This window comes from Biomphalaria glabrata, chromosome 13 (assembly GCF_947242115.1).
Source record: "Biomphalaria glabrata chromosome 13, xgBioGlab47.1, whole genome shotgun sequence".
Lineage (NCBI taxonomy): Eukaryota > Metazoa > Mollusca > Gastropoda > Planorbidae > Biomphalaria > Biomphalaria glabrata.
Genome location: NC_074723.1, coordinates 33,053,933 through 33,067,126, shown reverse-complemented (window position 1 = coordinate 33,067,126; position 13,194 = coordinate 33,053,933). Strand labels below are relative to the sequence as shown.

The window sequence follows — 13,194 nt, the reverse complement described above, 5'->3', positions numbered from 1 at the left end:
TGTGCGGGTCCTATGAAAGTGCGATGGCCCACTGCGGTCGCATAGGTTGCATTTCCTTAGGCCGGCCCTGCAAAATAACGGCGCATGCTACGCCGTGTGTCGACTAGTAACAAGAAATTTCCGATAATGATCAATAGAGCAGTCTTAGCCGTAGTGGTGGGAGGGAGATAATTGGAAATAAAAGTTAGGCAATAAATTGATGCCAACGTTGTAACTAAAAAAAAAAATTGTGGGTTTCTGATTGCTTCCCATTAACTCTAGTGTAACTAGTATGGAACTTCGGTAAAACATGCAGCCTACTAATATGAATCATTAGATATTACCACACTGGCTCTAGTACAACAAAAAGCAGGAAATAAAAAAAAAAATCATTCATTTCTTTCTGGAGAGTCAAATATGTATATATTTTCCACGCTGGAGTCTTTCTTATAAGAAGTTAATTTCCTTTCCTTGCACTATTTTTTTAAAAATGACTTTGTCTTTTGTCTGTCTTGCTGTTTGCGCTTTTTGTGTGTCATTGGCTGCATCAGGTAAGCGTTAGGTATGTTTTAGCTTCTAAATATTATTTAGTTCATAAATTTGCCTCTGTTTTCCTATATGGTTGTAAAAGTTGGACACTTGAACGCTGAGGCTGAAAAAAAGAATTCAAGCTTTTTTTAGAGTAAATTCTACAGAAAAAATGCAGGGGATCAGATACCAAGAAAAGAAAGCAAATGAGTTTGTACTTGCACATGTCAACAGTCTGGATCGCACAGCAGAGCCCCACACTCTACTGTGAAGAGACGAAAGCTGAGCTTGTAAGACATGACTCACTGCCTGAAGCCATTCTTCAAAGTCCAGTGGAAGAGGCATGAAGAAATGGTCGTGCAAAGCAAATTTGGCTGGACAATGCCTCTCTCTTGATACGCTGCTAAGAGCAGCTGCTGACCGCAAAAATTACACGAAATGTCACAGCACCTCTACGACGAATGTCAAGGTACAGAAAATGACAGTTATTATATTCAATTATAAGCACTTGTGCTTAGTTATTATGTTTTCAGGTGATAAGATGAGAGTTATTCAAAGTGTTTACCTATATTAAGAAATAACAGGGTGAAATTACAACATTTTTAGACAAAAATAAAATACCCCCTTTCTTAAGAGCAGCATCATAAAAAAATCATTTTTTTTTAATAATAATATAAATTCATAGGCCCTAATGTTGACTTTGGTAAGAATTTTTTTGATCTTTTAGTTATAGATTTACAACACATCTTGAGTTACACATTGATTTGTTACAAATTACTGAATTTATTATTTAACAGAAAATTACTGTAATAAGATAAATTACAAAGATCTCATACAGATAATAAGCGACCTCGAAAACAAAATCAGTTTGCTTTTATTAACTCTTTCTCTCATAACTGACGATATCAACGTTGATTTGACCCCAGTAAATTTAATTAATTTTTAGTTTTCTAAACTTTAACTTGTGTTATATAAAAAGAGCATGCATTTTTCTATAATTATATACCTAATATAACATTTCCTGAGAGCATACAAAATTTACTGAAGTTTAATCATAATAAGGTAGTGAAACAAATAAGCAAAATGAATAATTCCATCAGAACGTGGAAATAATTACGGAGAGAAAGAGTTACCATTTTTTCTTCCCTCTGACGGTGTATACGTTTTAAAAAAAAAAGCAGAAATATGTAGGAATAAAAATGGAGCGAAAAAAAGTAGAATTTTTTAGCTATTAAAAAAGAAGTATGTCTTCCTTATAAAAACGTATAGAGACGAAACTGCTTATAAAAGCCTTTATTGTGAGAACTAAGCTTGGCCATTTTGATAGAAGAAGATACTTAGTTTTTCTAGGCGCGAGGTAAGTAATAAAAGCTTATTATCATCAGTGATGAGTGAGTCATTTCAGGGTTTTTGTAAAATAGAGTAGCATTTACACCAATATAAAAACTGTTTGGAAATGATTGTAAATGTATAAAATAAATTGTAAAATATTTGCTTTTTTTTTAATTTTTAGAACCAAGACTTAATTTTATTGCCAACTCTGATGTAATTAAGGAACTCATTCAGCCGCTAGTGATAAGATGTTCTGCACAGGTATAATATCGTTTTTAATTGCAAAGAAAATTATCAATAATATAATGCTTATTAGGTTGATTGAATAAACAGTTTTCAGGAACAGGGTTTGATGGTTGAAGAGTTTCTTTATTTCTGGTTAAGAAGAAACGAATATAAATACAAGGGTGACTGCCTGGTCATGTGGTGTACGATTAAAACTGTCATCACAATGGTGAAGAGTTGGAAGCAGCTTCATCCTCCACGTCAAACTGCGGCCACAGTAACGGAGGACTGAAATGAGTCATTTTTTTTTAGCCGCAATCACTCAATGTTTTACTATAGATTTGAATTATTAAGTAAAATTTTTACTGTTTGGATAACATGAAATATTATATTATAACAAGAAAGATATTTATAATTATATTTAAAGACAATTCCTCCTCTGTAAAACTTATAAAGCGATTATTACCTAATGAATGTTAGATTTTTTAAAAGTGGAACATTGTTTACCCAGCCCCATTCCCCCTCTCCCACCATCTTCGAGAAAAAATGCTGATTAAGTAAATGTATAATATAATGATTGGTCTTTAGATCTATATTTAGAAAACGGTGCGCATAATTATAATGGTACAACCAGAGTTTCCCAGAGTGGCAAACGAGCTAGCAATTCTTTCCCTCAAAGATCTATATCTATATCAACAGTGAAATTTCTAGGAAATCCGTTAGAGCCGTTTTCGATAAGCGTGTCCACTCAAAGTTTTGCCCACTTGAATGTGCTAGTTCTTCCTTTTATCAAGCTTACTATGAGTAGGAGACGCAGTGGCTGAGTGGTGAAGGGCTTGGCTTCCAAACCAAGCGGTCGCGGGTTCGAATACTAAAGAGGACTAGGATTTTTTATTGCAGGTCCTTTAGAAGTCCATCCAGCTCTAATGGTAAAGTCGGTCGGTCGCTGACCACATGACACCATTGTTAACCGTGGGTAACATAAACAAGAGGCCTTTTCATCATCTGTGCAATATTTGATCGCAATATCTACTTTCTATTAGGTTTACCATGAGTGGGCCTGTTGGGGCCACATATAAGTTTGTGAAATACAAAACTCTTCTTTAAAACATAATATTGTTTTATTCAATAGTTGATAACGTGTTGTTGTTGTTTTAAATTTATCCTCAGACATTTTACAGTGAAAGAAACAGAAGTGTTACAGTTACATTTATGAATATAATTCACGGTAAAGTTGACAATTTAAATACAGTGTTTCTAAAACTGTCCTAAACGTGTCGTCCCTTAGAAACTTAGTGGTCAGCGAGGTACATGACAGAGCCCCGGCTCCAGGCGTTTTCTAGCAGAGGTTCATTCTTCAGGTAACGCATTACTTCTATTTAGAAGTGCACATGTAAGAAGGGATGAGACGGATTATTATAAAAGAGTGAAAAACATTCAAGGCATCTGAGTATGTACGCTTGTACTTGGCCTGATCCTCGTAATATCCTAAGTGTGTTCAAAGTAATGACTTGTAGCGGATATGACTTCAAAGATGACTTGTAGCGGACATGTTTACTCAGAGCACGTCAACGGATGAACGTAACGTCCCTCGAAAAAACATTGTGATCCTTTTGTTGTAAGGAAGTCGGATATACGAGGAGCGCGACAAAAAATTGAAGGAACAATTTTGGCGGGTCACATTTTTTCATAAAGGAAATGTAGAGATGTAGTCGTCTATGTTTTTTTTTTTTTTTGTTTGTTTTTTTTTGTTTTTTTTTTTGGGTCAACAGTTGACAAGGGTGTCATTTGCTCAACACAACTACCAACTGCCGTTACTTTTTCCCAACTAATGTCAGGTACCCATTATACTTTAGAGTTAAAGTCAGTGGAGCCTAAAAAACTTAAAACATTTAGTTTAGAATACTTATGAAACCTAATACAACTTTGATTGAAGCGGAGAAATTAAAAGTCGCAATATTACTCCAATGTTTCATCAGAAATTGAAAACTTTAATTCTTACATGGCTAGCGAAAATTTGTATCTTTTGTTTTTATTTTAATACATTGGGCGGGACCAATTCAAACTTTCTGGGGCCGGAGTTAGCCCGCAGGCCGTAGTTTTGTCATCACTGCTTTAGTATCTCATTGACGATCACGCATTAAGTATTTTGCTTGAAAAGAGTTTTTGAAAACAATTGCGTTATAATCTATTGAATTAATTAAATTCCTGTTTATTAAATGTAAACAAAAAATTTTTCTCCAACGAAAGCTTTTTATTTATAAAAGTAAGCATTTTCTTTCTTAGCGGTAACTATGGGCAGACCAACAGTACGTCGCCGGTAAGGACATCAGATCTCTCTCTTTCTATCTCTCTCTTTCTTTATATATATATATATATATATATATATATATATATATATATATATATATATATATATATATATATATATATATATATATATATATATATATATATATATCACATTATATAAAAATGTTACGAAGTAAATAAAACATTACGTTTCAGAGACCATTGGAAGTCTGGCCACCGTTTCAAAAATTCAACAATATGACGCCAGTCCAGACGTCAGTTTAAATAAAGTTCAAGGATATCTCTCGAATCAAGGGTCAAGAGAATCTTACCTTCAAATCACATGGACGCATCCAACACCTTTACAGACGGGGAAATACACCTGCGTGGCTCATACTATAAACTATGTAGGAATTGTGGAGAAGTTGGAAGCCGCTCTTTCTATTGAGGTGAAGAAAACAAGTTTCGATGATTTAGTGGATGTTGTCATCGACGTGTTGGAAAATGTGGAAGATGAAAAGACAAAAGTGAAGATGTTACAACAGAAGGTTGATAAAGGTATTACTGTGTGTACTGCAGATTATTCACGTATATGTGTCATTTTATTCATGTGTGCAGTTTTACGAAAATTTGTGACCGCATTTATGTATCAAGGAATATGGCTCTTTAGTTCCATAAGAAGTTGCAAAGAGAAGGATTTCTCCCCGGCAGAGCCGGGCTTAGGCCACTGCAACCTATGCGGCCGCAGTGGGCCCCGCACTTTCATAGGCCCCTCGCGATGCGAATTCTAGATGTAAATTATTAAATTAAACCATTTAACTTATTAATAAAACATTTTCAGGAATTCTCCTAAAATTAAAAATTATAAGAAAAGTCATGAAAATCTCATGAAATTATTAAAATCTTCTGAAAATTGTTATTTCAGGATTTCATTCAATATGGAAAACGCCAATCCTACTCGCAATTAAAAAAAAAGTCATTGTCAGCTTTCATTAAATAAAAATGTAATAATAAGCCTAATTTTAACCAAAAGAAGAAGTTCAAATACTTAATATACATTAATAGTCACTGGCATACAAAACTAAATCTATCTCGATCTCTTAGAAAAAAAAAACATCAAAAGCGATATTTTGCTAGTCGATTTTAAATCTAAAAGGCAGATCTGAATGTTTATCGGCTTTTTGTTGGAAAACTACTATTTTCTGTAGATGGCTCGTAAAGTTAATATGACACTGATTTTGTCCTTAGCAAACTATAAATAAAATGCAAAGACGAATTTATTTTCTAATACAAAATCTTAATTTAAGAATTTTTAATTCTTAAATCCTTATCACAACCCAAATTAGGCCCCGCGCAATCCGTTTCGCATAGGGCTTCGCAATCTGTAGGACCGGCCCTGCTCTCCGGAGACGTCAAAGGCCACAGAGGTAGATTATAACAACAGCAGCACTAAGGTACCAATGTTTTTAAGAGAAGAAAGGGAATAAAATACGGTGAAACATACGCGAGGACGCAGACCACTGACCCCAAACCGACGCTATCAAGTTGTAGCGACCAGGTACCAAACTTAAAAACCTCCCCGTCCCACTTTCTAGAACAAGAGTGTTCAGACGAGTATAGTTATTTGGTCCAGTATCACAACCCGGGACCACGTGATCGATTATACTCCCACCCAAACCCAACCCACATTCCTAGCCTTAATAGTTCAAGCTAACAATTCTAAATTTAGGAGCCGAAGGCTTCTCTTTTTTTTTTTTTTGTCATAAGATTTGAGTCTATGACTCTTATAAATCTAGGCATATGGGAGCTAGCGTTTTGAGAAAAGTGACTACCTTATTTTGATAATCTGTTATCAAGCATTCATTCTTTCAGTAGTGAAAATCTGTAATCAAGCATACATTCAGTAGTGTAAATTTGTAATCAAGCATACCCTCTTTCAGCAGTGTAAATCTGTAATCAAGCATACCTTCTTTCAGTGGTGTCAATCTGTAATCAAGCATACCTTTTTTCAGTAGTGTAAATCTGTAATCAAGCATACATTCTTTCAGTAGTGTAAATCTGTAATCAAGCATACATTCTTTCAGTAGTGTAAATCTGTAATCAAGCATACATTCTTTCAGTAGTGTAAATCTGTAATCAAGCATACATTCTTTCAGTAGTGTAAATCTATAATCAAGCATACCTTCTTTCAGTAGTGTAAATCTGTAATCAAGCATACCTTCATTCAGTAGTGTAAATCTGTAATCAAGCATACCTTCTTTCAGTAGTGTAAATCTGTAATCAAGCATACCTTCTTTCAGTAGTGTAAATCTGTAATCAAGCATACCTTCTTTCAGTAGTGTAAATCTGTAATCAAGCATACATTTTTTCAGTAGTGTAAATCTGTAATCAAGCATACCTTCTTTCAGTAGTGTAAATCTGTAATCAAGCATACATTTTTTCAGTAGTGTAAATCTGTAATCAAGCATACCTTCTTTCAGTAGTGTAAATCTGTAATCAAGCATACATTTTTTCAGTAGTGTAAATCTGTAATCAAGCATACCTTCTTTCAGTAGTGTAAATCTGTAATCAAAAATACCTTCTTTCAGTAGTCTAAATCTGTAATCAAGCATACCTTCTTTCAGTAGTGTAACTAAATGTTGCTAAACAAAAATTGCTTAGACGGATTTTAAGAGTCAATTATAGAGATCGCGTCTCAAAAAAGGAAATCCTATGCCGAGCAGGGAGTCGACCACTTAATCATGTTGTGAACGAGCGTTGCATGAGGTTTGCGGGACATGTCCCCTGATAGAGTTTGCAATGACATGGAGGCCGATACATGGAAAGCGAAGACACGGTCGTTCTCGTATACCTTGGCGCCACAGTTTCATGAAGAACCTCAGAGCAATGGACACCAAGTTGGAAGAGGCTTCAGACTTTGACAGATCTTTGTGGACAAAGCTTGCCTCCCAATGCGCAAACGGTGCTGGTGGATTTAAGTCTAAGTAAGTAAGAAGACCTAAAGAGGTTTGGAAAATTGTTCAAGATAATATTTAGTTTCACGAATGTAACTCTATTACTTTTATTCCCTGAACAGATTGGTTGTACATTCTGTTTACAATTAAAAATGAATGTCTATTAGATTAAAGCCTCAGGTTTTCTCACGCCTTTTACAAAAAGTTTTTTAAATTGATTCTAAGTAACAAGTTTAATATTTCGTCCAACTCAAGAGTTAGTGATGATTTAGTCAATTGTCCTATACTTAAAGAGTATCATTGTGTTTAAGTGTCATCATATTAATGTGGCTTGGAAATTGATTCAGTGATACGGAGATCCAATGACTCACTGCTTGACATCTGTCATAATTACAAGAAAGACAACCGAAGATATTCACATTATGTTGTAGTGGATGAAGGGTGTAGTTTTTTAACGGGCCCCCAAAAGCGGAATAGTTGCTTTTAGTTTTATGTGGTCTGTCTGTCTGACCGTCCGTACGTCAGATCTGTTACGTAAAGATACCAAAAAATATAAAAATCCAATATGACATGGAAGGATATAGCTTTTTAGCCGCCTCAAACGTGGAATAGTCGCTTTTAGCTTAAAGTGGTCTGGTCAGTCTGACCGTCCGTCAGTCAGTTGAGTTACGTATAGATACCAAAAAACTATAAAATATATTAAAAATCCAATATGTCAATATTTAATATTTTTCAAAGATCTGATGTAACGGCTACTTTTTCATTTTTCGGAAAACGAAACGCTGGTTTTTTTAAATAAATATGCAAGTTTAAAAAACTACCATTTTTACAACTATTCAATATTAATTGTAAAATGCTGGGCAGACTTCACTGTACGAATCACATTTGTTATTACGTAAATTTGGAAAGCGCATGGCTTCCGTAATGGGGTCCTGGGTTCGAATGCAGGTGCAGACTAGTATTCATTTTTTACTTCACTATGTACACATCTTTTCTTTTTGCATTGGCTGAGTCATGGTTGTAGTTGTTAATAATTAGCAGACCATCCCAACTGAAATTCGTGCTGAAAATATTGAAACGTTCCTTTTTACCTTACTAAGTGGACCACAGACTAAAAACGAAAAAATACCTAGGTGTTATAATAAATGGAAAACTGTCATGGAATCCCCATATTTATGAAACTATCAAAAAATCAAACAAAGCATTAGGGTTTATTAAAGAAATTTCTATCAATCAAATTAGAACATAAAACTAAATGTTATTTAACCTTGGTTAGGCCAGTAATAGAATATGAATCCTCTGTTTGGGACCCCTCAACTCAAGAAAACATTAAGAAACTGGAACAGACACAAAATAGAGCAGTGAGATTCATAACAAACGAATATTTACCTTTAACTAGAGTAACATCTTTAGTAAAATCACTAAATTTAAAAAGCCTTCAGGACAGAAGACTCAAAGTAAAGAAGCAATTATACATAAAACACTGAACCATAATCTTCAAATACAAAAATAAAATTTAATAAATACTCTGAAAGAAACAAAGATAAAGACATGTTCCTCGTTCCATATGCTAGGACAAATTTGTACAAATACTCCTTCTTCTCTAGTGCTATTAGAGCATGGAATGGGTTGCCTGAGCTAGCCAGGAAAACCAGTGACTTGGCAGAATTTTATTCATTGGTTAATATGCATGACTGAATGCATGACGCGTAGGACGTAATCATCTTCTTTTTTGAAGTATCGTCTGTATTATATAAGATAAGATAAGATACTAAATGTTGCGCCTTTCAATACAGAGATTTTCATTTAATGATGCATTTTATTCTATGCATACTATTTAATTTATTAAGAAGTATTTACCCTCAATCTCCATAATAGAAAGTCACGATAATGCTGACACATTCTTATACCTTAGAAATGTAAATGTCCGTAATATTTTTCATTAAGTTGGCATACATTCTAAAATACACTCGAATCCGGTTAATCGAACCGCAGGTTAAACGGATCTGCCCATTTATCGAACGAAATTCTAAAATAAGTTATATAAAAAAATCTATACAATTTAATTTGCTAAATCGGAACAGACTGTTATTATCACCAAAACTATCGCGTTCTTGTCTGATAAACGGGATTCGATCCCTCCCTCCCTGCGACAGCTACAGTTACATATTCTTATTTTTGTTTTTCTTAAAAAAATAAATGTTTGTTTCTTCGTATTCTTTACATCATATTCTTGTAGGTCAATCCTGTTCCAACGTTAGAAGCATCAAGGCCAGAGTATTTGTGATATTAGCTTCCGGGTTAGAGGTCATGTGTGACACCAAGACAGACGGCGGTGGATGGATCATCTTTCAGAGAAGAATCAACGGAAAAGTAGATTTCTATAGAGGCTGGAAGGAGTATCGTGACGGTTTTGGAGATTACAACATTGGTGAATTTTATCTGGGGAATGAAAATATTTTTAAGTTAACTTCTACTGGACAATATGATTTAAGAATTGATTTAGAAATCAATAAAAAAAAATATTTTGCTGAATACAAAGACTTTAAAGTATTGAGTGAGACTGACAATTATAAACTGCAGATTGGAAACTTCACAGGAAATGTTTCTGATGATTTGTCCCGTCAAAACAACATGTTCTTTAGCACTTTTGATAGAGATAACGACAGGAGCACTGGAAACTGTGCAGTAGAGAGTTCAGGTGCCTGGTGGTACGACTGGTGTTCTTATACCAATCTAAACGGTCAATGGGGAAGTAAACCATATTTCATGTCAGTATTCTGGCATGGTGTAACCAGAGATTCGAAGAGTGTCTCCTTCACCGAGATGAAAATAAGAGAAAGGGAATGACACTTGCATTTTGATTTATAATATATTATTCATTATAGATCCTACAATTTAGTGGCATTACATAAGACGGTTCCTCTAAGACAATGACAGTAGCGCAGCACGAAATGAGGGACAACATCATTTTAAAAATAGTTTAAAAAAAAAACAAGGCTTATATTAAGTGTTCTTGTATCAATTAGTATGGATCAGTCATGTAATTCAATTTTTAATCTAGACTATCAATAAAAAAGCATTTATAATATAAATAATTAAAGAGAACTACTTGAATTCGATCTTGTGGGCTAAAGCCATCTTAGGCTTCTCAAGCCAACGCGGTAACCACTCTGCTAGCGTAGAGTCTCAGAAGATGGACCATTGTATAGTTATCTATTATTTCTGTTTCATGTTTGTGTCTAATATAAAGAGGTCTAATTAAGGTTATGTCACCACTTCAGTCAAGTACTATTTCATTCCATTGTTTGAGATACCAAACAAAGTAATTTATTACCAATAGTTAATTTAAATTTTGGTTGTTTGGTGTTGTTTTTTTTTTTGTTGATTCTTGTGTTGTTAGGTAAAAGAAATAATTGTGAGAAATTTCAGCTTGATTCTAGATTGGGTTTCGGAGAAAAAACGTGTACAATTTTTTTTACCAGAGAGACCTAAAGAGTGAGTTGATATAAGCTTTGTAAAAATGTTTATGGATTTCGGTGAATTTTTTTCAATAAAAGTAATTGTTTCTGTTAAATTCGGGACATATAATTTTTCTAACTGTATTTAGACAATAAACAACACTGTATACATAAATGCCACCAGACAATGATTCTAATTGTACATAATTCTCTTTTACATTTATGCATTGTTTGATTTTTTTTTAAAGCTTTACTTTCTATATATATATAAGGATGCAAAATTAATAAAAGAAATAGTTTGATTTCAAAGTAACTTTGGCTTTTTTTAGCATTTTTATCGATAATCATGACAGTCTTTACAGTCTTTATACTCTACACTAAGGCATTTCTATTTTAAATAATGCACATAGTCCTACATCTTTACATTAATACATCTAACTCTTTACTTTACCACATATCCAAATTGCTATATGCATTACATCTTCTTTACTTTATTTTTTTTTTATAAAAGCATCTATACTTTACAATCCAATATCTATACATTAAAACCGCTATACTTTACAGCCTATCTGATGTACATTAAAACCTCTATACTTTACAGCCTATCTGACGTACATTAAAACCTCTATACTTTACAGCCTATCTGATGTACATTAAAACCTCTATACTTTACAGCCTATCTGACGTACATTAGAACCTCTATACTTTACAGCCTATCTGATGTACATTAAAACCTCTATACTTTACAGCCTATCTGATGTACATTAGAACCTCTATACTTTACAGCCTATCGGACGTACATTAAAACCTCTATACTTTACAGCGTATCTGATGTACATTAAAACCTCTATATTTTACAGCCTATCTGACGTACATTAAAACCTCTATACTTTACAGCCTATCTGACGTACATTAGAACCTCTATACTTTACAGCCTATCTGACGTACATTAAAACCTCTATACTTTACAGCCTATCTGACGTACATTAGAAACTCTATACTTTACAGCATATCTGACGTACATTAAAACCTCTATACTTTACAGCCTATCTGACGTACATTAAAACCTCTATACTTTACAGCCTATTTGACGTACATTAAAATCTCTATACTTTATAGCCTATCTGATGTACATTAAAACCTCTATACTTTACAGCCTATCTGACGTACATTAAAACCTCTATACTTTACAGCCTATCTGACGTACATTAGAACCTCTATACTTTACAGCCTATCTGACGTACATTAAAACCTCTATACTTTACAGCCTATCTGACGTACATTAGAACCTCTATACTTTACAGCCTATCTGACGTACATTAAAACCTCTATACTTTACAGCCTATCTGATGTACATTAAAAACTCTATACTTTACAGCCTATCTGATGTACATTAAAAACTCTATACTTTACAGCCTATCTGATGTACATTAAAACCTCTATACTTTACAGCCTATCTGATGTACATTAAAACCTCTATACTTTACAGCCTATCTTATGTACATTAAAACCTCTATACTTTACAGACTATCTGATGTACATTAAAACCTCTATACTTTACAGCCTATCTGATGTACATTAAAACCTCTATAGTATACAGCCTATCTGATGTACATTAAAACCTCTATACTATACAGTCTATTTAATAAACATTTCAGCTTCTATACTTCACACTACGACTTCATTACAAACTCTGAACCTAAACATTTGTGCCTCTGTCTCATCTCATGTCACTTGACTTTCTCGTCGGAACAAAGAATAGAAAAAAATGATACTTTTTAAAAAAAAATCAAATCTTATCTCAGGGAAAGAACCGGTAATTGCTGTCATTTATCTAAAAAATCGCTTTTTCTGCAATATAAAACAAATTTTAATTAGTACTAATTGATTAACTATAATGTTACTTTTTTATTAATTTATGAACTGCTATTGATTATAATTAATTATGCAAAATTTCAACTTAATTCAAGAATGGGAAATGAGAAAAAAAAAACTTTTTACAACACAGACAGACAGAGTGAGCTGAAATGAGCCTAATAGGAAAAGCTTGTTCAAGTTGTTTAATGCTATATGAGGAAGGGGACATGTAAACATATATTGGAATGTAGAAAGCTTGATTCATATCAATTAGACAGGCCCAAAACGGCGCATTAAACAAACAGTATTGTGTGCGTGATATTTAACAAAAAAATCATGTTTACCTTTACCTATCCCTTAGTCTGTTGGACCGTTGAGGCACCAAGCAAGATTTGTCGACAATCTTTCTCCATTCCTCTCTGTCTTTTGCCTTGGATACAACCTCTTTCAATGGTAGGCCCGTCCATTCTTTTATGGTGTCTTCCCATCGCTTTCTCTGTCTGCCTCTTCTTCTTTTTCCAGGTACTGTTCCCTGGAGGAAGGTCTTTGAAAGCCCCGAAGACCTT

At 33.9% G+C, this 13,194-nt stretch overlaps 1 protein-coding gene across 3 annotated transcripts; it reads left to right on the top strand.

Moving 5' to 3' along the window:
- The first annotated feature begins 243 nt into the window (after positions 1-243).
- On the top strand, positions 244-11,084 carry LOC106061041 (fibrinogen-like protein A). Of its 3 annotated transcripts, none has more exons than XM_056008481.1 (5): positions 244-530; positions 2,021-2,100; positions 3,235-3,292; positions 4,573-4,914; positions 9,550-11,084. In XM_056008481.1, the coding sequence occupies exons 1-5, from the start codon at positions 470-472 to the stop codon at positions 10,158-10,160; spliced, it is 1,152 nt and encodes a 383-aa protein (XP_055864456.1). In that variant the 5' UTR covers positions 244-469; the 3' UTR covers positions 10,161-11,084. The 3 variants fall into 3 exon arrangements, with proteins under 3 accessions (XP_055864456.1, XP_055864458.1, XP_055864457.1); XM_056008483.1 differs by having other exon boundaries at positions 246-541; XM_056008482.1 differs by lacking the exon at positions 244-530 and adding an exon at positions 597-976.
- Positions 11,085-13,194: the final 2,110 nt, after the last annotated feature.

Bases quoted from the DNA above. Each gene is read 5' to 3' on its own strand.
- LOC106061041 (XM_056008481.1), top strand. From the start codon at position 470: ATGACTTTGTCTTTTGTCTGTCTTGCTGTTTGCGCTTTTTGTGTGTCA. The intron at 2,101-3,234 runs GTATAATATCGT...ATTTATCCTCAG, and splicing joins TGATAAGATGTTCTGCACAG to ACATTTTACAGTGAAAGAAA. The intron at 3,293-4,572 runs GTAAAGTTGACA...ATTACGTTTCAG, and splicing joins ATTTATGAATATAATTCACG to AGACCATTGGAAGTCTGGCC.